Here is a 25,226-nt window from a genome sequence, read left to right as displayed (position 1 = left end):
AGCGATGCTGATAGCAAACCACATTGAATCGAAACGTTAAGCCCGGCACCACGCCCACTTCCCGCCCCACCAACCCCACTTCTGACGGCTTGGCAAATTCAAATTAATTTATGAGCCAAAATCTTGTTTATCGGCTGATGGTTTGTCGGTTTGGTGGGTTTGTCTGGTTTGCTCGAGTGCTTTAGACTTTCGCTGTTTATTTTTTGCTCCGTTGTTGTTGCTACTTCTGCGATTAGAGGCGGTAGTTGCTCCACAAACGAGTTGTTTTAGAGCGAAGAAATGCAGTCAAATTGCTTTGGCTACACGCCTCATATGCGCTGCTTTTGGAGGCCAATTTCTGTCGGAGATTCATGTGCCTTCGTAGCCGTGATCGTCTAGTGGTTAGGACCCTACGTTGTGGCCGTAGTAACCCAGGTTCGAATCCTGGTCACGGCAATGCTCCAATACGCATTGTCACGGAGAAGGTGCAATTTTTTTTGAGTCACGTACGTCTTTTCAACTTACTATTATACATTGGGTTATATGTTTATTCCATTGTGGAGCCAAAGCTTTGAAGTAAGTCTATATTTCACTTTTTTAATTGAATAAAATCTATGGTTCTGCCCCCAAAAACTATCAATTTGCGCTGGTACACTATAATTTTAAAACGTCGTTTTCGATAAGAGCATTATTCTTTTTGGAGTAGAAAGAGATAAGGCCAATATATAATTTATGGTTTAAATGATATCTCCCACTGAAAACATTTTTAAATAAGCAAGGCTATAAAATAATAAATATACTTAAAAATAAGTCTTTACCTCCTAGGCAATATATTCTCCAAGGATATGTCAAACGCAATTGATTTATTTAATCTCTTAGTAAAATACCACACGTTAAAAAGTAAGGAAAAAGCACCTGAGCTTGGGTTCAATTGTCCTGCCTTGCGGCTTGAGTTGCGAATTCAACAGCGGCTGGCTTTGACTTGAATTTTAATTTAATTGTGAGCAATTGACAGAAATACAGAAAAACCCAATCCGGCACTTCGACCGAACGATATTAAGACGCTGGCAGCTGGTGTTGACATAAAAACGCAATAAAAAATGCGGGCACCGAAACGAAGCAGACGTTGCAGTACTCAGCAATATAAACTGAGACTCTGAATATCCTTTTGACTAATTCTGTTTATAAGGAAAATAACTCTGTACCTTGACCAAAGTTATTATTATAAGCAAAAAACCAACTTAAAAGCAAATGTATTAAATTTCAATCAATGTCCTTTAAATTCTTATCTAATTGCTTAACTAAATGTCGTAAAATTAAACTTCACATTGTATAATTAAAAATAGCAAGGCTCATTATCTCTTAAATTTTCCCGCAGTTAGTTAAAAAATAATATAGGAAAGCTTTAATTTTAATTTGTGACCTGTATCCTCTGTATATACTATACCTGCATTGGGTAGGTCTACACGGTATCGGCCAAAAAATCACTCAAAATCAATTGAATGTGGCCAGCACTGGTTTGGCTGTAGCAATGAGGGAAATCACCGTGAAAATAGCGACGACAATGCGTTTTGTTGTCGCTGCGAGCAAGTGCTTATTGGATTTTTGCCGTGAGAAGCGGGTGACAGCGTTTGGAAGTCATTACGGTTATGGGTATGGGATTGGGTTTGATTTTCCGTTTGGGTACGGGTATGGGATCTCGGGAGCACCGACCGGTGGCACCGACAGCTGATGCGCCGGAGCCTTGATCAAAGCCCGGAACAGACGTCCCCATAATTGCTACGGCACGGTGAGAGTCTTGTCCCACATCCAATGGGAATTTAAATTTTCCGCAAATAAAACGGCCATGTGAGACAATCGTATTATTTACCATACACAATACAATACACGTACAATGCAATGGCCATTTCCATGCCGTTTCATTGAAAATAAAGTAAAAATACAAAAATATTAACCACAAAAGCCTTGCTCCCATCTGTGGGGGGGGTTTGTGGGTTGTGGATGGTGGGCGTTGGGTGGTGTGCAGTCGCCTGTATTTATGCATTTATATTCGTCCGTTTCGCTGTGAGTGTGCATATCGAATGGATAAAAGGGATTTGCGTTTATTTCGTTCTGCGTCTGGCCTGGTGAGTCCCCAATAATATATACATATATGGCCTGTCTATATGGCCGATGTCTGCCGCCCATTTCGAAACGCAACACGCCGGAAACATTTTTGTTGTGCCATTTCCATTGTTATACAATTTTGCTTAACACATTCACAGAAACGACGGAGCCACCCCAGTTCTTTTTTATATTTCATAAACCATGGAGGATGGGTTTTCCCGTCATGTTATTCCAAACAATTGTCGTTCACGAAGGTTCCTGTTTTAAAAGGCGGATCCCAACATGTAAAATACAATAAATATGTCAATAAATTCTAGATTTTTCTTTTTGAATTGTTAATTTGTTAACCATTTGAAATTCAAACATTAAGCTGCCAAAATAGACACTGTTTTATATGTTCCAAAAACAAAGGTTTCCTATAATTTAGAGGCAACACACAACTTAAGTTACTCTGATGTTGATTAAGAAATGAAAATGTTTTAGCTATTGATACATTTTTCATTGAGCTCTGTTTAATCAAATCCGCATTAAAATCCTTCATCTACAGCTCTTTTCTAGACATTTCCAATTGACGCTCGTTCAGCAGTTCTTAAAGTCTACTTGTTCTTAAACAAGTAGCGGAAATGATCGTTTGAGCGCTGCTAATTGAATAAACCTCCAACCACAGCAGGGGAATAATAACAAACTCAAACTTCGTTGACTCATTCCACATATTTAAATATATTTGGTACCTGATATTAGCTACAAATTAAATAAGCAAATGCAAGACCACACATATAATTTATACAATAGCAACGCGACGAGGGCACGTTTTAGTTTAGAATTGGATGCATTTATAAGTGCAATTGTACGTGTCTCCGGCGGTGGCAGTTGAGGTCGCAGTCGCCCCAATAAGTTAAAATAAATTAAAAACTAAACGAGTAACAGATATTAGCACGTGCATGCAGAAATGAGATGGCGGGTGGGCAGAGGCCGGGCGGATAGCCTACTGGACCTTCTTGGCCTCCTTGGGCGCAGCGGGCAGTCGCTCCACGGCCTCCTTATAGAGTTGGTTCAGGCCGAAAGTGGCACGAACATTGTCGCTGGAGAAGAAGAACTTCTGCATCTTGCCTTTGGAGTCGTAGCAGGGTCGGCGGTCCGTCTCCTTGCCCTTCTGAAACAGGATCACAGTGGGCAACTCCCGGTGGTTGCCCTCCGAGATGCGGTACTTTTGGGCCACGTCCGGGAAACGTCCAATATCGATTTTGCCGAACTTCAGGTGGTCCGTGTTGTACTCCGCGGAGAGCTCGGCATAGATTGGAGCAAAGTTAACGCAGGAGGGAATCCACACTGTGTAGAAGCAGATCAGCCAGCTGGTGCGCTTGTCCCGGACCAACTCCTCCTCCAAGACTTGTGCGTTGCGGAAGTAGGTGATGTGCTCGGGACCGCGGTACGAGGGCTCCGGCAGCACCATGCCCACCAGGACGCACAGCAGCAGGAAGCCCAGGCCGTAGCGAAAGTCAGCGTAGGCCCACAGGATGGCATTGGCCACCTTTGTGTAGAGGAACGACGAGGCCAAATAGTTGATCATGGTGACGCTGCCAGTCTTGCGCGACCGTATCATGACCACGATCAGCAGGAAGAATAGGATCTCCACCTCCCTACTGTCCAGATCGCAGTCCTCCTCCTCTCCAACGAGATTGAAGAGGCGGGTGCAGATGAACTTCGTCTTCTTGGCCAGCATGTACGAAATGGCCAGCAGGATGTTCACCCAGTAGTAGGGTTTGGCCAGCAGCGCCAGCTGCTTCTTCCACGTCATCGCTGTGTCCGGGGGCTAAGTGCGCTGATGTGGGTCACGTTTTTAATTAACAATTTCCCGAGTTTTTCTTTTCTCGCTTTTGACAGCCAATTGTTAATTTTAGCCTCGCCGTTGACTAGAAATTAGCAGCCTAGATGTCTTGCACAAGCGTTGCCACCTGTTAAGGAAACACTGCTGACGCGAACAGTGTTGTAAAATCCGAGCAGCAACTTGGCGCAATTTCAAATTCAAAATTACTTTAAATCTTCAATTGCAAGAAATTTCTTTGAAATATATTTGTGTATCAGCAAGTTTTTTACGCAATATAGGACACTATATTATGTTATCCCTACTGAAAGTAATCAATACTCTTGTTTGTTAAATATTCTTTTCTAAGAAATATTTATTTAAACAAACCAAGTAAAAAGTCGAAGCTGCATTTTTGTTTTTTCAAAAAGCGTCTACAAATGATAAGCGTATCGTTTCGATGCCTGACTTCGTTACATCAGCATTTTGGAAGAGTCATTGACGGATTGTTGAACTTTGCCAGGAAGGCCCCAGAACAAAATAAGTAAAAACTCATCGAGGATCTTTGTTATCTGAACACACGCCAAGTTATAATCTGGGAAAAAGACCGGCTCTACGTGATCTCAGACACTCGTGGCATCCATCACTTGCCTAATCATTAAACTAATATTGTTTTTTTTTTGCTGTTGTGTATTTTGGAAATTAGAATGTGTTTGAAACTGTGTGCATACTGTGAGAATTTTGTACCTACTTCATAGAGCACCATCAGTATTATCAGATTAATGTTTTTTTTGTAGTAAACACTTTGCGCGTCACTGAAATAAACGATTTATTTATAATCGTATTATTGAGACCGTTTTACGAGGGTCATCCCCATGATCCCCATCGGATCACCCACCTATTTACTGGTTTCACTAGTGAGCCTTTCTTTGTTTCACAAAGATTATTTCTTAATGCATTATATGCATTTAATACACTGGCAAATACAGGGGGTTAAAAGTGGGTTTTGTGTGTATTAGTTTAATCTTAATAGGTTTTGAGCGAAACTATTCATGATTTTGTTTTTTCAATCTTGTAAAATCTTTCCATACGGCTAATAATCAGTACTAAAATTCTTAAAATAAAAAACATTACCATCTTTAATAAATAAGATTTAAGCTCGTATAAAAAAACTATCTTATTTAAATTATTTAAGGAAAGGCAACGTTTACTGAACTTTAATTTAATGTTCATTGTCATAAATATAAATGTTTCCTTCTCAACTTTATTAGAAACCAATAAATCCAACATCTTGACGAATCACTTAAATTAATGGAGCAAAATCATTAACATTCTCCACATTATAAACATACAAATGAATTTGAAATAAACAACATGCAAGTTAGGTCAGTATTTAATAATATTATAATCGCAAATGCCTCTGACTATATTCTAGAGTGTGTCGATAACCAGATTCGACTGGTTTTCAAACACAGCCCCAGTAGATTACTGTCTATTTCAGTACTGGGACAAAAGAGACGGGTACTAGAGCCCTTAATATTGCTTAGACTAGCAAATCTCGTCTAGAGATCCAGGTTCCTGATTCCCAGAGATGTCGTTAAGCAGCTGCCTCAATATCAACTACATCTGCTTCCCAGCCCATCGAAACTTCCCGTAAAGCTTGGAAACAAATGGGCCTCTATAACAGACCAAAACAACGACAAATGCAGCTGATAAGTGGAACAAAATGGCGATGAATTGCCGGCTCCATTATCGCGCTATCAAGGCAGCCTGATCTCCTGTCCCCCGTGTATCACCCCGGAGCTGCGATCATAGCACGCGGTCTATAAATCGCCATCACTCCTAGGCGGCAGCTTCAGTTCAGTTTCGAACCCTTGTGCTGAGTGTTCATCTCCGAGTACCAGAGACATCTTTCGCAGATCATCGAGCAATTTCGTGAAATAAAACAACTGGCATTTAATGCCTCCCGATCTACAGTGCTAACACAATCCAATCCCCTTTCAATTGGTTCAACTTAGTTGAAAGTATAAAAAAACAAAGACAATCTGGGACACATTTCGATAAGTGCGAAATACTCCCCAAACACCCATTTGTCGCGGACTTTGAGTTTGGCTTTTGAATGCTGCTGCTGCTGAACGGAAAAATCATAAACCTCGATCGGCATTTCGCAGAGTGCTGGAAGCTAAGCTTTATAAGAAACTTTGAATTTTTCTCCCTCCTCAGTGTTATTTCCCTAACCGGTAAGTTGTTATAGCAATAACTAAGGATTCGAATGACTAATAAATACTTTGCAGCTGCTAAAATGGCCGCCATTCCCCAAGGTGCATTCGCCGCATGCAAGATCCGCGAGCAATTTAACGAACGCGAGATGATCGTCGCCCGTCTGAGGTCCGCTGCCTCCGATAAGGGTTCCGTTGACAACGGCAACGCTCTAACCCGTAAGTCCTCAATCTCGATCCGTATGGGTCAATGGATCGCTTACTCATCGACTGATCGATCTTTTCAGAGCGCGAGTACTCCCCGAACAAGTACAACGACAAGCTAATGAACTCCATCTGGGGCCTGTACAATCGCTATTCGCCCCATAATGTGAAGAAGAATGAGTACGCCCCCACCAAGTGAAGACCTAAAGGGGGCACGACGGCTTCCTCAAGGTCCAGTTGTCGTGTCCCAACTCCGCCAGCATCCCCACCAGGATGTTGGCCCCCCTCACTTATATACTCAAAAAACTATAATCTCATACACTATAATCTCATACACTATAATCTCAGACAATTTAAACACTTGAAAACCGTTGTTAACAAATATATACATATTTTATTATATTATGTTTGTAAATGTCACTAAATACTTATGATATTGCATGTAAAGGAACAAATCAAAGAAGCCTAATTTAATTTAATGCTTTTTATATAAGTGGAAACTATATCCACACACACTGTAATCTCAATCAATCAAATATCTATTTAATTTTGTAATGTTTGTAAATTTCAATAAATACTTATGATATTGTATGTAAAGGGACAAAACCATGAAGCGTAATTCAATTTAAATAGCAGGACTCGTAGGTCGGGACCATGTACTTGATATTGATGAAGGCATCTTCGCCGCCGTGCAGTTCCAGGACCTGCAATGTCTCGTCGATCAGATCCCCCAGATTCAGGTTGTTCTTCTGGGCATAGTCGATCTCATCGCCGCAGTTTACTGTGAGATTAAATGAACACATGATGAACCAGTAAAGCTGTGGCCCATGGAAATACCTACAGTTTTTCACTTTGAAGGCATTAAACATGGGCAACAACTGCCTGTAGAAGGGCACCAGGGCGGGTCCCACCAAATCCGAGGACATGACCAGCTGTTGGATTATCTTCAATGTCGTGCACATTACCTCCAGGTTTCGTGTGCTCAATGCGTCTGAAATGGGGGCGGATTTGAGTTCGTAGTTTGTATGAATTCGGATTTGCAAGGTGCAAATTAGACCGAAAAAGTTCGAGGCATTTGCGTGCCAGGCGAATCCCTGGTACTCACTCTTCAGCGGCAATATTAATTGCGGTATCACCGGGTGTATCTTCTCGCCCCCGGCGAGCAGTAAGTCCGTAACCCCCTGCCGGGCATATGTCTTGTACGGGTGCTTGGTCTCCGCCAGTCCGTCGAAGAATAGCGGCAGATAGAGGCTGTAGTCCAGCTTTTCAATATCCACCTGTTCATTGGAACGAAGAGGGAAGGGAAAAGAACAGCGGGTCAAAGGTGAATAGAGCGCTCGGAGTTCGAAATTGGTTCGTGTACGAAAAATGGGAATATATTATTAACCTGTACCTGCCTATAGGGATTATATTATAAGTCTAGTCTAATCTTTTTTCGCAAAAATGTGGTTGTTACGGTAGTCTGAAAGTCCAGACGCCGCAAATTTTCAACTCAGGTGATCAAAACTGCTCACATGTCGTTGGCGTATGTTAATAAGTTCCTTAATTTTTTTCTTTCCTGGTGCATATTAGGGCGATCAAAATTTTTTAATTTATACTGTGTGCACTGTTTCATTTAAAGAACCGCAATATAATTGTTTTAAGCAATTCGTTTCAAATCACTCATACGCACTGATGCACTGATTATTATCAATAATTAATTTTTAATGCAGGTGGCATAAACTCAGTTTTATTTTGTGCCAAAAAAAATAGGTTTCTTGTTCTTTAGCTGTTGACTCTTATTTGAACGAGATCAATAAGTTGAGAATGGGAGACATACGTCGTATGAGTAATTTTTAAGGAAACTCACATTTCTCAGTCTTGATACATGAACTCTCGAAAAAGAAATAAAACTGGTTGGGGAAATACTTATAGGTATCTCCAATTAACGGACATCTTTTCTGTCTTGAAGACCTAACCGCATTCCAATTTGCATTAATTGCAGAAAAGAATTTATAATTAAAACCCCGGCGACATCTCGGGTATCGCAGCTGCGGGCAACTCACACATGGGGTTCCCCGACTTCGACCTTCGACCCAGTGACGCAAATGAAGTAGTGTCACTCACATATCACTCGAATGCACACGAGCTGTCACGGCGGCATTTCGGCCTAGATAAACAAACGCACCGCCCAAAAGACATCCGCCGCACACATATGTGGGTGTATCCGTGGAACACCCGCCCAAGGTCTGTGACATTGAACCAGCTAGAAGGGTCACACGTATCCGGTGGCAAAAGTAGGATCCCTATGCCATTCCAATCCGTGAAAAACTGACTGACAGTTGGACGGTGCGACGTTTTGAATGTCAGCAGTCGCATTCCGGCTGGAATCGCTTGCCCGTCACTACGACGGTGCTCTACTAACTCCGGAAATAGACAATGGCATATTATTTACTCGTTTTCGCTTTTAGCTGCAACACTTGAAATAATTGAACACGCAGATGTACGAAATTCGAGCGAAACTCAAATAGTTGCTTCGCCTATAGGTCACTGAGTAGTAAGGTTACCCCTTTTAGTGACAGTCCTGCGATTTGTTTTGATTTGCATTGATTCACATTGGATTAGATGTAGTTGAAGTTACTCGACTCTAAATAGCAACTGGCATATGGAAATTTCTAGTTGCTGAACCTTTGCAGTATGAAAACAAATGTTTACGTACATAATTCTTAAGGCGATCTTAAGACTTAGCTTTAAAGGAGTATATTCTTGACTTCCCTGCTTGGACTCCTGTTTAAATAAAACTGGCTTTAAAGGGGTTCTAATATCTAGATTTTCGTAAGGGAGTCAGTTAGGTGATTAAATATATAAAATATTTGTGCGATGTTTTCTAAGACAATTATAAAAAATAGTTCAAAAGACAATAACCATTTACTTTTCTATGCAAAAGGCAACTAACGTAAATTTATGATGGAACCCCAGAAACCAAAACTTCGTGCTTTATGTACTAATCGAAAACACTAATGACCTAATGGAATTGGTTATGTGTTCTCTACCACTCTATACCCCTACTCACCGTCCAGCCGATCTTATCGCCTCCGCACAAATACTCCATCTTGATGGGCAGGTCACCGCGGTCAAAGTACATCCGAAACAGGGTTCCTCGTCCCGGATCGTTACCCCCACTCGCGGCACTTCCATTAAGACCCATGCCCAGATTGAAGGTGGACATGGACTTTTGCTGCCGCCTTAGAACTGGAAATGAGTATACGGAAATGGTAAAGGAAATCATTAGGGAAACAAACAGTTAACTGTGACAGGCAGACAAACAGACAAACAAACAAACAAACGCACTTTTCGGGGCCCGCGCCCTGGCACTGGCTGTCTTGGGGGCGGACTCATGGATGGGTCCGTCTATGACGACGGTGTTCTTCTGCTGCGACTGGATGGAGAAGGGCGGCACGAGACGGGAGGAGACGGCCGCCCCGTGGACGCCGCTCAGCGGACGCAGTGGCGCCGGATGGGCGGACTTGGAGCGGACTGGTCTCAGCGAGATGGCGGCGCTATGGTGGTAGTCGTGGTGCGTCGGACGCCTTCCCGTGGCGGTGCGTGCCGTTTGGGCCATGGCCAATCCGGAGTGCGACGATGTGCAGCCACGTAGTGTAAACAGCGAACTGCCGAGCAAAGGAATTTTTTTTGGCCTGGCACTCCTGGTGTTGGCGTTGCTGTTGGGTGTCGTGTCGTTTCTATGGAGCACGTTGCTAGGGCTCCCCCGGCGGCGGCTTAGTGACCGATAAGCCAACAGCTAATGCCGCTTACTCGGATTCGGTTTCGGTGCTCTCTTCCAGTCGCAATTATTACAATGTCAAACCTCGAGGCAAACCCCAAGCCGGTTAGCCCCGAAGGCGCCAGTTATGTTGCTCTCATTGCTTGTATTATCAATGGTCTGTGCAAATAAATTCACAATCTCCGGAGGCACATTTATTTGCAAAGAATTTTTATGAAGCCTTGCAGGTCAGCGAACCCTTCGGAGCTGGGTTAATCGGGGTTCTTTGGAACCCGCAGATTAGTAACTACAAATTGATGTAGCACTCATCAATCTTTCTACCCAAATATATATAAATATAAACATTTAATTTCCAGCATACATTTTAACAATTTGTCTCTTATAATAGTTCACATAAATGTGCTGCGAGTGATCTGATAGTGATTTAAAATAATTTAATATGCGTTTAATAAAATAAAGTATAAGATTAAATTCGTCTATAACAACATTGTTAATATTAACAAAAATGGAAGTCAACTGCGGCCAATCAAAGTGTGTAAAACGCTTGTAGTTATATAAAATGTAATTAATAAATAAACGATCCAACTATCTTAGTTAGGTAACAAAACAGTTCATAGTGTATATATTGCAGTAAAGTTGATTGAATTCTATAAAGATGAAATATTTGACCTGCACAACACAAGTTTTCCAATTTGTCAAACTCACTTATGTCGTCTTAAAGTTTTTCTTAGATTAGGTTTATTTTTGGTATCACTTAATCAATCCAATCAGGGCTTAGGTCATACAAAACACACAAAAGCTTATTTCTTATCAGTAGCTTCGCAGATTTTGAAAACTTTGAATACAAAGAAGAAGCATTGCACTATGCATTTATCATAGTTAAAAAAAATGTAGTGCAAAATTTTGTCTGACCGGGATGGAGTCGTGATCTTTGATATGCACTTTTAAACTTAATTAATTTTAATATGCGCGCCATCTAATTTAAATAAATGACTAACCTTCCTAACCAGCACTGGCGCTTTGTTTACGTTTTTCATTAGAGCACTGCGGCTGTTCGGCAACGCCGCGCCTTACTGTCTGGCAACGCTACACCTGTCTATGCGGGTGGCGTGTTGTAAAGTGCTCGAACAGAACCCTCACATCCTAGCCAACACTGAACGAGAGCGAATAAAGAACAAAAGTGTGATATGTCGCTGTGAAATTCCGAATTATCTGTGTGTTTTTGTGCTAATCTGAAAGTTTCGCGCATAGTCAGGACCGGCGGAAACCGATAAGCATTGAGATGGCGGGTAACATGTCCTCCAGCTCGAACGGCGAGCTGAAGAAGCTGTCGGAGGAGTCGCTGTTGCAGCCGCCGGAGAAGGTGTTCGACATAATGTACAAGCTGGGCGAGGGCAGCTACGGATCCGTGTACAAGGCGCTCCACAAGGAGAGCAGCTCCATCGTGGCCATTAAGCTGGTGCCCGTGGAGTCCGATCTGCATGAGATCATCAAGGAGATATCCATTATGCAACAGTGCGACTCGCCGTACGTGGTGCGTTACTATGGCTCCTACTTTAAGCAATATGACCTGTGGATCTGCATGGAGTACTGCGGCGCCGGCAGCGTCTCGGACATCATGCGGCTACGCAAGAAGACACTCACGGAAGACGAAATCGCCACCATCCTGTCGGACACGCTGAAGGGTCTGGTCTATTTGCACCTGCGCCGGAAGATCCACCGCGACATCAAGGCGGCCAATATCCTGCTCAATACCGAAGGCTATGCCAAGTTGGCAGACTTCGGTGTGGCCGGCCAGCTCACAGACACGATGGCCAAGAGAAACACGGTCATAGGGACTCCCTTCTGGATGGCCCCCGAGGTGATCGAGGAAATCGGCTACGATTGTGTGGCCGACATCTGGTCACTGGGCATCACCGCCCTGGAGATGGCCGAGGGCAAGCCTCCCTACGGTGACATCCATCCCATGCGGGCCATCTTCATGATCCCCCAGAAGCCGCCACCATCGTTCCGGGAGCCTGATCGCTGGAGCACCGAGTTCATCGACTTTGTGAGCAAGTGCCTGGTGAAGGAGCCGGACGATCGGGCTACGGCCACCGAACTCCTGGAGCACGAGTTCATACGCAACGCCAAGCACCGATCGATCCTGAAACCCATGCTGGAGGAGACCTGTGCCATTCGCGAGCAGCAGCGGGCCAACCGTAGCACCGGCGGAGTGGTAAGCAGCCAAGCCAAGAGTCTGGCCACCCAGGAAAACGGCATGCTGCAGAACATACTAAACAACGTGTTTATGGAGGATCCGGGAACCCTGGTGCCGGAGAAGTTTGGCGATTACCAACAGAGCTCGGCATCGGATGCTACCATGATAGCGCATGCGGAGCAGGGTGTGGACGAGGGCACATTAGGTCCGGGAGGCCTGAGAAACCTGGCAAAGGCAACTGATCCCACGGTAGGCGGCGCAGCAGCCTTGTCGGCTGCATCTCCCTTAGATGTTCCGGCAGTTGACAGCGGCACAATGGTGGAACTAGAGTCAAATTTGGGTAAGATAGTGGTTTTGAATATGTTAGAGACATTAACATGGCTTTTCAATACTTAGGCACGATGGTCATCAACTCGGACTCGGACGACTCCACAACGGCCAAACAAAACGACGATCAGAAGCCGCGCAACCGCTACAGACCGCAGTTCCTGGAGCACTTTGACCGGAAGAATGCCGGCGATGCTCGCGGCGATGAGAAGTCTATGCCCACCGAGTATTCCCCGGCTGCAGCCGAGCAGCAACAACAACAGCAGCAACAGGAGCAGCACCTGGCCAGCGGAGCTAATGATTTTAACAACTGGGAGCACAACATGGAAATGCAGTTTCAGCAGATCTCCGCCATCAATCAGTATGGGCTGCAACAGCACCAGCAGCAGCAACAAGTTCTTATGGCTTATCCTCTGATGAACGAACAGCTCATTGCGCTCAACAACCAACAGAATCTGCTGCTTAGTAATGCAGCTCCGATAGGCCAGCAGGGAATCCCGGCAGCTGCGGCTCAAGCTCAACCGCCGCCCGCATATCAAAACCAGCATATGCACACGCAATCGCACGCGTATGTGGAGGGTGAATTTGAATTTCTCAAGTTCCTCACCTTTGACGATCTGAACCAGCGGCTGTGCAACATCGATCATGAGCTGGAGCTGGAGATCGAGCAACTAAACAAGAAATACAATGCCAAGCGGCAACCAATTGTGGACGCCATGAATGCGAAGCGCAAACGCCAGCAGAATATCAATAATAATCTGATTAAGATATAGGAATAGCAACTCACAATTTCGCATGACAACTGAAAATTGAATTTCAAATCTCACAAGGACCTTTACATTGGGTTGAATTTGCAGATAAATGCCGGACATTACAGACCCACAATCTGTATCCTCAAAAAATTGTTCATATATTGAGCTTATTCGACTGATGTAAAGGCCTAAAAACCAATCACAAGAAATGAAAACACAAAAGCTTTATTGTAAAATGCAGTGAAAACAGGATGAAATGTAGTCAAAGGAGTCGTCGGTAGAATCTTCCAGCACGAATACTTGTGTTCTGTTTGTTCCATTTTTGGTTTTCATCACATTTTAGTTTGGTTTTTTATGTTTTATCTTCCATTGATCTGTCTTCTAGTATTGATATCTTCAATCCAAATTTATATTGTGTTTATTATAGCTGCCCAACTGCCTAAGCCTTATCTTTATTTATAAGACTACTATTATTATTATTCGTTCTTCCTTGTTAACTATTAACCTTAATCTCTTTATAAACCTTAATTTTGGTCTTCGTGCGAAAAAAACAGTAACCCGTCAAGCAATAATTATAAAGGAGAAACATTTTTATACGCATTGGAATGCATATTTTTCGAAAGTATATTTCTCAAAGCAAAATGCACAGAAGCACTCACATATAAACATTTATATATACCTAGTACTTTTAGCAATTATAAATAATTTACACAATAAATATATAGGAATATATGAAGCAAAAAATTGTATACAATCGATTAAAATTTCTCTTGACCTATTAATTTTGAAATGTTTAATAAGAAAATGGTCAGCTCGTGTCTTATGATATTCAAGGACAGAAAAGGTCCCTTCTTTGATTTAATTCTCAATTGTATCTAGTCTTGTATATCCATTTCCTGAGTTGCCTGTTGCATATCCTGCAACTGTGCACGCAAATCCTCGGGCAAACTGTGTTCGTTCAAGGCACTGGGATCTTCGCCATCGACCACTATCTCTTCTGGATCTGGGGCTCGTGGCAGAAAGTCAGCATCCGCGAAGAGTTTACCAAATATGTGGCGAGCGTTAGCGATGGCCGCGTCATAATCCAACTCATAGGTTGGGGTATCTGTGTAGTGAATGTGCTCGGCAGCGACACTTTTATTGGACTGGGCTACAATTGTGAAATATGAGCTAAATATTATTTGTGCATCAGAGTGATCGAAGAGTTGGCTAGTAAAAACAGCTAGATCAGCCGCAGGATCTTCGCTTACAGCGGGCGTGGTTAAGTGAAAGATGTCTGAAAGAAACGCACTCATTAAATATATATCAATCGCAAACTTTCTACGGATTCTTACACAATCCCTCAGGGCAGGCTCCTGTGTAATGCGCCAGTTGAATTAAGATGGCTTCTCGTGATCCATCGGCATCGAGCAATCGCAAAAGATTCACACCACCACCGCCCTTATTTAACTCCTCGTTTCCCAAGGGGCTGGATGATATGAACAAGCCCCGTGAGATGTGAGGCTTCATCTCGATGCCCTTTGAAACTGGTGGATATCCAGGGGCAGAGACCACATTCTTTGCTCGCAGCGTTTTCCCTGCGCTACTCAACAGGAATTCATTCGAGCTGGAGTCCAAGGCAATGTCGTCAACAGCTCTCTTCAGGCAATAAATGCCACCATATACGGCGCACAGTCGGCAGAAACACTGCGGCAGTTCGCCGCAGCCATACATGGGAAACAGGAAGGGTGTGTTGCCATAGCGACCCAAACTGCCAAGAAATCGTTGCGTGCGCTGCATACCCTCCTCGAAGCTGGTGGTGGGGCCACACATCGCGATGGCCTGCATCACGCACGATGATATCTTTTCGGTCACCCGCTGCGCCTGCAGGTACTCCTGGAACGTGCGCCCACGGAACTCCAAAGAATCTTCGTTGCACTTGTCCTCGCCATAGTCATTGCAGGCTGTAAGGAACTTCATTAGAAGCCGCTTCTCAACAATGGTCAGCGTCTTGGTGTTAAAGACGTCGCTGCGGGAGCAGGGCACGGATACAATCTCCCCGTTGTGCCGCATACACACATGGTCAACGGCTCGGAATTCGGCATAGCGGCAGATATTTGACTTGATGAGCAATTGAACCAGCTCCCCGGCAGCGTACAGGATGCGTGGGCAGAGATCCAGGCTGAAGCGACGCGATTTGGCCAGCATGGAGTCTCTGTTCCAAGGTTGTTCGCCTGTTTCTTTTTCCGTGGTGTGCCAGTTGTAGCTGCCATTTCGCAATGTCGAATGGGGTTCGGATTTCTGATCCAAACGCGCACATAGAGCGTCTATGGTGAAGGAGCTCCACACATCCCCGTAGAACTCATTGCTGTCTAGATGTAGCACCGACTTGCCCACTCTGCTGCCCGCAGCGGCGATGCAGGATTCGGTGAAGCCTGAAAAGGGCGTCCCTCAATGACTCATTCTTGGTTTAAACTTGAAATAAAGTCTTGATATTTACCTGTGCCTATGACCACCAGGTCGAACTGCTCCGGCAGGTCATCCGACATCTTTTTAGATATATTATTACTACTAGTTAAACAATATTTAAAGAGAATTTAAGTAATTTGTGAATTTATTGCGAATTTACACACAAACAGCTGATTAGGGATGCGCAACTAACGGTGACGTCAACGACAACCAGCTGCTCACAGTGTTCGCTAATTTCTTAAAATAGCCAAAAAGCCAAATGTGAGTTCAAAAATCAACAGGTGCAATAAGACAACACACACACAGGCGCAGGTGGCTTGTAGTTGTGTTAGCCGCTACCATGGAAACGGAAAAATCGTAAACAAAAGCCGGAAAATTGTAGATCGCAGAATGTTCCCTGCCACAAAATAGGAAAAAGCCAAAAATGTCCTTCGAAAAGATACTGTACAAATATGAGGAACCGCACGGGATTGGTGATGTGTACTTCATTTGGCAGAAGGCTCTTTTGGCCACCACTGGAACCGATGGCTCCGTCGCCCTGTACAATCGCCAGGGGCAGCTGGTGCAGCGCATCATACTCTCAGGGTAAGACAGATATAGTCTAGGAAGTAATGGCCGAAATAAAACTTGGTCTCCAGGCTCTGTTCGGGATTCGCATGGGACCAGGAGGGCGACTTGCTCGGCATTATCAACAGTGGCTCGCCAAACATAACGCTGTGGGACTACACCAGCCAGGAGAAGATCAGCGTGGAAACAGGACTGCGGGATCCGTTGACTTGCATCCTTTGGTCCAAGCAGCAGCAGCTACTGGCCGTGGGCACTGGACGCGGCAACCTGGCCATCTACAACCACCGCAGTGGAAAGCGACCCACTCCGGTGCTCGGCAAGCACAGCAAAAGAATCACCTGCGGCGCCTGGTCCGCTCAAAACCTGCTGGCTCTCGGTTCGGAGGACAAGAGTTTCTCGCTGAGCAACGAGGATGGGGACACGGTGCGTGTTGTCCAACTAAGGGATGCACCCACCGATATGTACTTTGCAGAAATGGCCAACGATGAACGGATTGCCGGAGACAATGCCATCAGCATGATCATCGGAAAGCGCACACTGTTCCTCTACTACCTACCCGAGCCAGAGAATCCCACGGAGCTGGGCTTCCAGAGTCGCTATGGGTCGCTGATGCAGCACAAGTGGTTCGGTGATGGCTACATCCTGTTGGGATTCTCCAACGGACATGTAGTAGCGATCTCCACGCATCCCAAGGACGTGGGCCAGGAGCTGTGGCAGGTGAAGAACCACAAGGACACGCTGACGGGGCTAGCCTACTGCCCCACCTTGGATATAGTGGCCTCCTGCGGAGACGACAGGTAAATAGTGACAATTAAAAACTTTTTTTGTTTACAAATTTAAATCCTATTTAATTCTATACCTAATAAGTATAAACCTCACCATCTTCGCAGATAACATTTTTAACCGATACTAGACCGATTTGATTCGCTTTGTCTTAAAGATATAAAATATAAATCGAAACAAAGTCGTATTATATGCTTTCAGAAAGAATTTTAAATCGCCTTTTTTTTAATGACCAACTTTGTTGATAATCATAACCAATTGATTTTAATATATTTTTTAAGCAGCATCAAGATTCACTCAATTACGAATCTGCAAGAAACAGAGCGAATCATCACCGTGCCCGACCATGCAGGTGTTCAGATGATCGACTGGTCTCCCGATGGCCAACTGCTGGCGGTGACCACGAATCACGGCACTGTCTACATTTATGTGACAAAGCTGCCACACCTGTTCGCCGTGTCAGCTCCCCGAATTGTGATGCTGAGCAGTCTGGCCGAGGTGTCCATCTACGTGTATGCCCCGGACAAGACCAAGTCACTGCCATTCCGCTTGCCTCTGGAGGGAGAGCCCACCTTCATGGCGGTGGGACCTTATAACTTTGCCGCCGGAATTGAAAAACACGTGTGGTTCTATGATCTCGGAAAGAGTCTGGGCGAGGAACCGCGTCCACTTAGTGAACGTGACTTTCCCCGAAGCGTGGAGAGCATGAGGCTGAATGCAGATTACTGTGCCGCTCTCTGTCCACCCCAGCTAATCCTCCAGGCCATCGCCGCCGACAACCCTAACTGCAAGGACAAGCTGCAGGCAGTGTTCCCCACCGCGCTGCCCAACATGCCAAGCGATGCGGTGATCACATGCTTTGCCCTTAGCCAGGAACTACTGATATTTGCTACTGATGTAAGTTTATTGGTTTTTGTTTAACGAAAATTGCAATTAAATTTGACATTATCAGTTTCTGTAAATGGTTATTGTTGCTTTAAAAAACTTTAACTTTAAATTAATCGTTTTGTTTTCTCTCTGTATTCCCAGATAGGTCACCTCGTTTTTTATTCGTTGGAAAAGTGGGAAAGCTGCAGCATCTACAGACACAGTATGGGCATCCGGAAGCTTTTCATCGACATCGAAGGTACCAAGGCTATATTTATAGACGATCATTCCCAGGGTTATGTGTTTTTGCCCGTTGTGGAGGAGGCCTTGCTCATTCCGGACATTCCTAAGCAGTGCCTTGGCTGTCTTTGGGATCTCACTCAGCCGAATATATTCATAAGCTACGATGCCAGGATTGTGAATACCCACGCCTTTGTGCGGCACTCTGTGCAAGGCACACACACCTTAAAGGTGGGTGAGTCCAAGCTGAATCCGGGTCAGTTTCCACTGTTGCTCTGTGGCGGGGAAATGGCACTTCACATTGATGGTGGGCAGTATGCAAACCAGTCCCTCAGTACCCATATCGTCAATCCAAGCAACAGTCAGACAGCGAATCTTCAGGTGCTCCTGCGACTGAGGAACTACGATGAGGCCTTCAAGCTGTGCAAGCAAATGAATTCGAGCAGCGCCTGGCGAGAGTTTGGGGAGCAGGCCATTGCAGATCTTGAACCGGATATAGGTAAGAATAGTGCTGCTCTTCTCTTGATTAGCTATTCTTGATTGATTAATTCATAGCTATTCGAGCATATCGTCAGCTGGGAGAAGCTGCTTTTGTGAATGCTTTGGGAGAGCTACGCTATGTTGAGGATTTGGACATGCTCATCGGCTGCTGCTGTACGCTTTTGGGCCAGTACGATCAGGCCAAGGAGCACATGTTAAGGGGAGTTTATACACGAGCAGCCCTGGAACTCTGCCGAGATCTCCTTCAATGGGATCAGGCGCTGCTCCTGGCCCACAAAAATGATCCCCAGGAGGTGCCCTATATAGCCCGGGAGTACGCCCAGCAATTGGAGTTCACGTATGGATTGTAACATTGTAACCTAACCGCAGCTTTAACTTTTTTTGTTTCTTAGTGGCAACTATGCAGATGCTCTTTATCACTACGAAAAGGGCTACAAGGAGGATTTGATTAACAACAAGGAGAATGATACTGCTGCTTTAATGGAGAGTTCTCCCGAGTATGAGGAGCATGTGCGTCTCTGCAAGATGGGCATTGCTAGGACCTCTATCAGAGCGGGAGATTTCAGACGAGGCGTAAATATATATTTATTCATTAGTTACCTAAAGAAAGTTATTCGAATAATGTTTCTCTTCAAAAGATCCAATATGCCGTGGAGCTTGAAGACCAGCAGCTTTTATTTGATTGCGCTGAGCTGTTGGCTACCGTTGGACATCTTACCGAGGCAGCAGGATTGTATGAACGCGGTGGGTTCTATGATGAGGCCTGTGGACACTACATTGCTCTGAAGATGTGGAACAAGGCCAATAATGTTTTACCGAAGGTAAAGAGCACCAAACTACATGCCGCCTATGCCAAGGCGAAAGAGAACGATGGCCACTTCGAGGAGGCAATACGGAGCTATCGAATTGCAGGTGATTTGGATGCATGTGTTAGGATCTATCTGGACCATCTGTGCGATCCCCATGCAGCCTCTGAAATCGTTTTGGAGTCACGTTCTATGGATGCTGCTAAACTACTAGCCAAGTTTTACCAGAAAATCGGCGATGTGGAGCAGGCCCTCCAATTTCTTGTCATCTGCGGCTGCGTGGAGGAGGCCTTTGCCCTCGCCCAGCGACACAACAAATTAAGGCGTCATGGCGAGCTTCTGGAGAGGTATGAGAATGCAAAATCATCCGATTATTTGGCTCTTGCCCATTACTTCGAGGGTGAAAAGTACACACTTCTGGCGGGTAAATATTACTTTCTGGCCAGAGAGTTTACCAAGGCGCTGAGGTTTTTGCTCAAAGCGTCGGCCTTTAACAACGAGGAGCAGGTCTCGCTATCGTTGGCTATTGATTGTGTGGCCACATCAAACAATGAGCAGCTGGCCTCTCAACTTATCGAGTTTCTGTTGGGTGAAGTGGATGGTGTACCCAAGGATCCGCGGTATCTTTTTCGTTTGTACATGGCAAGGAAACATTACAAAGACGCGGCTAAGACGGCTGTTATTATCGCCAACCAGGAGCAGCTCGCTGGAAACTACAAGTCGGCAAGGGATCTGTTGTACTCCATGTACCAGGAACTGCGCCGGAATAATCTGTCAGTGACGGCTGAAATGAGGCACCAATTTATTTTACTACATCGCTACACCTTGGTGCGAATTCATGTAAAACTGGGTAATCATTTGCTGGCCGCCAAGCTTCTAGTCCAAGTTGCCGCCTGTATATCCCAGTTTCCAGAGCGTAAGGATTTTGTCATATGTTCTTAAAAGTTTTTGATAATCTATCAATTTTACAGATATCATTCCCATTCTTACCTCCACGGTTATCGAGTGTCATCGAGCTGGTCTCAAGAAGTCAGCATTTACCTATGCCTCCACTCTGATGCGTCCGGATTACAGGAATCAACTGGACTCCCGCTATGCAAAGAAAATAGAGTCGATAGTGCGCAAGGCTCCCAAGGGCATCAAGCAATTGCGGGATGAGATCGACGACGAGACGATGGAGTGTCCCATCTGCGACTCGAACCTGGCCAACATGGAGGTGACCTGCTACAGCTGCAAGACCACACTGCCCATCTGCATCGCCACTGGGCAGCACATCATCAAGCAGCTTATGACCTCCTGTCCGCAATGCGATTTTCTTTGCTTCCGTGCCGAGATGGAGAAGTAAGTTCGGAATTATCATATCAATTTAAAGTGACTGACTAGGCTGTTAATTTTATCTATGTGCAGCATTCTGTCGGAAAATGGAGAGTGTCCCATGTGTGGCGAGCACGTAGCACCGGAGCAGCTACTGGACGTCGAGGATATTCGGCCTTACATTCTGGCAGCCTCTTAAGATTAAATCATTTAAGGACTGAAGCAAACAAATAGACTGCACATCACCACACCAAAAAATAGATAAATATAAGTTGCAAAGCACAAAATACACCTAATATATCACCCAAGATAAATCCGTAATTTTTATTTCCAAGGCATTCGGGAGTCATTTTAGGGGGTTCGTTTCGAACAGAAAATAATTGATTTTAAGAGAAATTTGCTTAGATTTTTAAAGTTGTTGATTTCATTCTATCTCCTTTATTTTACATTTAGTAAAATTATTTTAGTCTGTATAAGCAAAATGAATTTGCTTAGAAAGGCTAATTAAAAATTATAAATAAAGTATGAAATTACAAAAGGAAAATTCACATATTAATTTTCTTGTTTCTTTATAGGCGAAAATTAAACATTTGTTCAAGAGCCATAAACAAAAAAATCCGTTTAAATCAAATTAATGCAAAATATTCAAATAAGAGTTATACTGTAACGGCATAACGTTGCATAGTATTTTTTGTTGGTATTTTCCTTTAAGCTCCACAAAAACGCTATAGTGCTTTTTTTGATTACTGCTGACACGGTTTTTGTTAGTCACTTTTCAATCAATAATAACACCCGGTTTTTCTGGATAATTTTCCAAATTATTTTCTCCATTCCGTGGTAACATTTCCCAAGAAACGCAAAATGTCGCTAATAATTGAATCGGGCAAATCGGATTTCATCAAAGCAAATGTGTCCAATTCGCACAATGATGCAGTCGCCTTCGAGGTGAAGTTCGCCAAGGATCTAACAGTTGCTCAGCTGAAGGTATGTTCCTGAAAGGATCGATAGGGAATACACATATACTAATATCCAGGTTTCCCCCTAGAGCAAGCTGGAGATCTTGACAGGCGGATGTGCGGGCACGATGAAGGTACAGGTCTTCAAGGGGGACACCTGCGTATCCACGATGGACAACAATGACGCCCAATTGGGTTACTATGCCAACTGTGATGGCCTCCGACTGCACGTCATCGACAGCTTCGCTACGTTTTCCTTTGACAGTGCTCCCGTTGAGAAATTCGAATTGTCCAAGGATCAGTACGAGCAGAGAACTGATTCCGTGCGGAACTACCTCAAGCAGAATCGCCTAGGCAAGTACAACGAGGAGGAGTTGAAGCAGGCAGAGGAAAAGAAGCGTCTCCAGGCGGAGGAGATTCAGAAGCGGGCGGAGCTGTGCGTCCTGGGTGGGCGATGCGAGGTGAAGCAGATTTCAACTGAACGGCTTGGTAACAATGTACTCAAAAGCTGGTTTTATTTTAGGTCACGGTGCCAGGTAATCCAACTCGGCGCGGAACAATCAGATATAATGGTCAGCTAGAAGGAAAAAGCGGTCATTTCATTGGCATTGAATATGATGAGCCGCTGGGCAAAAACAATGGAAGGTAAATTCTTGAGTAGTAATAGGAAACTGAAGTAATAAACAAATCAACTTTTTTACAGTATCGCTGGAAAAGCATACTTCAGTTGTGCCCCGAATTACGGCGGCTTCGTATCACCATTATCCGTTACGGTTGGTGACTTTCCGCCTGAAGACTTCAACATGGATGACGAACTCTGAAAGTATTCGGCACTCCCACAGGTCACAACATCTCGCATCGCACATGCCACTTTAACCAAAAGACTTACAAGGCACTTAGATTACTTGAACGCAGGAAATCACAACACTATATATAGTTATGCCATTTTTATTAATTAAAACATCTATGTATGTATGTATATCAGATATTCTTACAACATGATTATTCGTAAATTCTATAATCGGCATTATCATAATTCTGATTTAATGGTGTTCTCAATAATTTCGCTTTGTTTTACATTAACTCAACCGTTTTTGGACCGAAATAAATACCAGAAATAAGTATACATCTAGCGTATTGTGCAAAGTGGATCTGGTCGTGCCAATTTATTTTACTGACCGCAGATTGCTGACAACAAAGAACATAAAAGAGGTGAAGTTTTAGCAATGCTTACACAGATATATATGTCTCTTTTTCGGAAAGGGAATCCGGCAATCTACTTGAGGATATCTCTCGGCGTATATGTAATAAGCTGCTTGCTTTATATATTTATGCATGTATTATATACTTATGTGTGTTTATGCGCGTTCTTGCCTAGTCCTAGTAATTATTAATAAGTTCCAATTAGCTGTCATTTAACAACAAATATATAAAACGATGCATGCTTCTCTCAAAAGTTAAGAATTACAGAAATGCGTCACAATCATGATGAAGACAACTTGATGTGCAACTATGTATATGTTTTGGTATATATAGACTGTTTTTGAGCCTCCACAACTTAGATAAATGGTCGTCTTTTTTCTACATCTCACTTGAGATCGCTCCTCCCTTAAAACCCATTTACTTTCTTTTTCGTAACACATTAAAGTCTGCTTCAGCAACATTCAACAATTGCATGTAGAATGGCCCTTTACAGCCACTGGCTCGTCTTTTCCTTGGGGTAAGTGAACTTAGTGGAAACTAGGTAACAATTGGCCACAATTGCATCTGAGTGTTACATGATTCGGAGTGGTGTTGTTAGTAAACTTGTAGCCTTAACAGTAATATACATACATTTGCTGTCTGTGTGTTCTATGAACTGTTTAAATTGAAGGAAATTAACAAAAGTATAAGGTATAAGTACCAACTACGTATTCGAGCACAGGTCTAATAATTACAATAGATGGTGTTTAGATTGGAGTTGGGCACATTTCAATATAGTAGAAGAAGAACTTTGGCTAACCGATTTGCGATACGGCCCTTGATATATTATGTATTATTTACACATATACGACATTCTTGAAAATAAAGTTCAAAAAAAGAAACAACCCGAATCGGTTATCTTTAAATTTGGGTTCCTTGATCGTTTGTTCGCCAAGCAAAATTGATTACTGGATATCGACACATAAATGCAGTTTATAGAGCGTTGATTGGTTTCTTGTTAATATTTATTGTTACGGTTTTATTGAGTGGTGTTTCTGTTTTCCCTATATGTACTTTTAATTCATCTTGCCTCCAGCTCAATGACCAATATTGCTGGCCCATTCACTAGGTTCCTATTAATTAACGTATGTAAATATGTGCGTATCTATGCGGGTGCTAATGCATGTCAGTGTGGATAGATAGAGGAGTTTGTCTGCTTGATTGTAATGTGTAGTTATATATTCAATACGTTCGATCTACGGAGAGATGCTAACACTAATTTTTTCTTGAGATTCCAGCAGGGATCCGCCGCAGTGCCTTCAAATTACTCATTCAATAGATACAAACTGCCCCACAACTAAACGTATTGCCCATGCTACGGCCATGTTCCATTGCATTAGAGGGTTGTGGTGCGTAGCATGGGGACCTTGCCCTCCGGCTTGCTGCTTGGATTCTCCTTATCCGTAGCCGCCACTTCCTGCTGCTCCTTATCCTTTTTCCCAGTCGCACCCTTTTTGTCCGCATCACTGTGCCTGCCGGCAGTTAATTTGCGAACAATTAGGCTCCCGGTGTGCTTGATGTTTCGCTTTAATCGATTGCCCCCACCACCACCGCCGCTGCCGCCGCCGCCGTCGCCTTTGGTCTTTTGTCCACTGCCAGAGCTTTTGGCTTCACTGGTTTTACCCTCAACGCCCTCAGCATCCTCTTCCATAATTGGATTGATTGGGCTGAAGTCAGCATAGGGAGGCACATCAACAGAGTGTCCTGGCTGCGTGTCAATCACCTGCAGATCTTCCACCTCCTCACTGGACTGTAAATTCTCCTTGGAACTGAAGGGAGAGTACATTTGAAATGCCGACAGCAACGAGTTGGATTTCTTCTGATCCTCACTGCCACCCGTGGACAGTCGGCTCTTCTTGCGTCGCTGGGAGCCCTGCTGGCTGGTTAATGAGCGACACAGAAGCGAGAGCTCCGACAGCCGGGATGTGCTATCGTTGCTGGCCCTCCGACAGTTGGCGCTGGATAAGGTGTCGGATGGATCAGTAGGCCGCGAGGCGGCGGCGGCGGCGGCCGCATTCCCCTCGTTGTTCGTTTGGTTAAGTCACAGCCGGAGGTCAAAAGCAATGCGAGACGCAATGTTCTTGAAGCCAATGCTGGTGCCTGCCGAGCAATAAAAATACCGTTTAATAAAGCTCTTCTCAAAAACTT

General features: G+C 44.1%; 8 protein-coding genes and 1 non-coding gene across 31 annotated transcripts in view; 5 read left to right on the top strand and 4 right to left on the bottom strand.

The window, feature by feature from the left end:
* Positions 1 to 363: 363 nt before the first annotated feature.
* Positions 364 to 435, top strand: Trnah-gug. The gene has a single exon. It is a non-coding gene; the product is annotated as a tRNA-His (tRNA).
* A 2,342-nt stretch (positions 436 to 2,777) lies between these two features.
* Positions 2,778 to 4,020, bottom strand: LOC108050828 (thioredoxin-related transmembrane protein 2 homolog). Its single transcript, XM_017132714.2, has one exon. The coding sequence runs from the start codon at positions 3,881 to 3,883 to the stop codon at positions 3,071 to 3,073; it is 813 nt and encodes a 270-aa protein (XP_016988203.1). The 5' UTR covers positions 3,884 to 4,020; the 3' UTR covers positions 2,778 to 3,070.
* A 1,725-nt stretch (positions 4,021 to 5,745) lies between these two features.
* Positions 5,746 to 6,913, top strand: LOC108050827. Its single transcript, XM_017132713.2, has 3 exons — positions 5,746 to 6,129; positions 6,184 to 6,327; positions 6,396 to 6,913. Exons 1-3 carry the CDS (start codon positions 6,009 to 6,011, stop codon positions 6,509 to 6,511), a joined length of 381 nt encoding a protein of 126 aa, XP_016988202.1. The 5' UTR covers positions 5,746 to 6,008; the 3' UTR covers positions 6,512 to 6,913.
* Positions 6,680 to 11,112, bottom strand: LOC108050736 (parkin coregulated gene protein homolog). Its single transcript, XM_017132543.2, has 6 exons — positions 11,074 to 11,112; positions 9,643 to 10,093; positions 9,365 to 9,543; positions 7,418 to 7,589; positions 7,154 to 7,303; positions 6,680 to 7,093 (listed from the first exon to the last, which is right to left on the bottom strand). Exons 1-6 carry the CDS (start codon positions 11,110 to 11,112, stop codon positions 6,933 to 6,935), a joined length of 1,152 nt encoding a protein of 383 aa, XP_016988032.2. The 3' UTR covers positions 6,680 to 6,932.
* An 88-nt stretch (positions 11,113 to 11,200) lies between these two features.
* On the top strand, positions 11,201 to 14,132 carry LOC108050812 (serine/threonine-protein kinase hippo). Its single transcript, XM_017132696.2, has 2 exons — positions 11,201 to 12,615; positions 12,672 to 14,132. The coding sequence occupies exons 1-2, from the start codon at positions 11,358 to 11,360 to the stop codon at positions 13,373 to 13,375; spliced, it is 1,962 nt and encodes a 653-aa protein (XP_016988185.1). The 5' UTR covers positions 11,201 to 11,357; the 3' UTR covers positions 13,376 to 14,132.
* On the bottom strand, positions 13,943 to 16,006 carry LOC108050813 (rab proteins geranylgeranyltransferase component A). The gene is made up of 3 exons (XM_017132697.2): positions 15,834 to 16,006; positions 14,689 to 15,768; positions 13,943 to 14,630 (listed from the first exon to the last, which is right to left on the bottom strand). The coding sequence occupies exons 1-3, from the start codon at positions 15,880 to 15,882 to the stop codon at positions 14,230 to 14,232; spliced, it is 1,530 nt and encodes a 509-aa protein (XP_016988186.2). The 5' UTR covers positions 15,883 to 16,006; the 3' UTR covers positions 13,943 to 14,229.
* Positions 16,007 to 16,089: 83 nt separating this feature from the next.
* LOC108050824 (WD repeat-containing protein 19) lies at positions 16,090 to 21,188 on the top strand. Of its 2 annotated transcripts, none has more exons than XM_017132711.2 (9): positions 16,090 to 16,387; positions 16,441 to 17,166; positions 17,437 to 18,049; positions 18,182 to 18,758; positions 18,815 to 19,097; positions 19,153 to 19,333; positions 19,399 to 20,482; positions 20,538 to 20,907; positions 20,974 to 21,188. In XM_017132711.2, the coding sequence occupies exons 1-9, from the start codon at positions 16,227 to 16,229 to the stop codon at positions 21,077 to 21,079; spliced, it is 4,101 nt and encodes a 1,366-aa protein (XP_016988200.2). In that variant the 5' UTR covers positions 16,090 to 16,226; the 3' UTR covers positions 21,080 to 21,188. The 2 variants fall into 2 exon arrangements, with proteins under 2 accessions (XP_016988200.2, XP_016988199.2); XM_017132710.2 differs by having other exon boundaries at positions 17,434 to 18,049.
* A 424-nt stretch (positions 21,189 to 21,612) lies between these two features.
* Positions 21,613 to 22,962, top strand: LOC108050769 (tubulin-folding cofactor B). The gene is made up of 4 exons (XM_017132628.2): positions 21,613 to 21,864; positions 21,926 to 22,297; positions 22,360 to 22,481; positions 22,540 to 22,962. Exons 1-4 carry the CDS (start codon positions 21,742 to 21,744, stop codon positions 22,655 to 22,657), a joined length of 735 nt encoding a protein of 244 aa, XP_016988117.1. The 5' UTR covers positions 21,613 to 21,741; the 3' UTR covers positions 22,658 to 22,962.
* The window catches only part of LOC108050765 (MAP/microtubule affinity-regulating kinase 3), a 32,019-nt gene continuing 29,561 nt past the window's right edge, over positions 22,769 to 25,226 (bottom strand). For all 22 annotated transcript variants that reach the window (XM_017132604.2, XM_017132622.2, XM_017132624.2 and 19 more), the window contains one exon: positions 22,769 to 25,178. In XM_017132604.2, the coding sequence (XP_016988093.1) occupies positions 25,120 to 25,178 (59 nt within the window). In that variant the 3' untranslated portion in view covers positions 22,769 to 25,119. The remainder of the gene's footprint in view (positions 25,179 to 25,226) is intronic.

This window comes from Drosophila rhopaloa, unplaced genomic scaffold (assembly GCF_018152115.1).
Source record: "Drosophila rhopaloa isolate 14029-0021.01 unplaced genomic scaffold, ASM1815211v1 contig_115, whole genome shotgun sequence".
NCBI classification, from domain to species: domain Eukaryota; kingdom Metazoa; phylum Arthropoda; class Insecta; order Diptera; family Drosophilidae; genus Drosophila; species Drosophila rhopaloa.
Note: the sequence above shows the minus strand (reverse complement) of the source record. Positions and strands in the feature narration are given on the sequence as shown.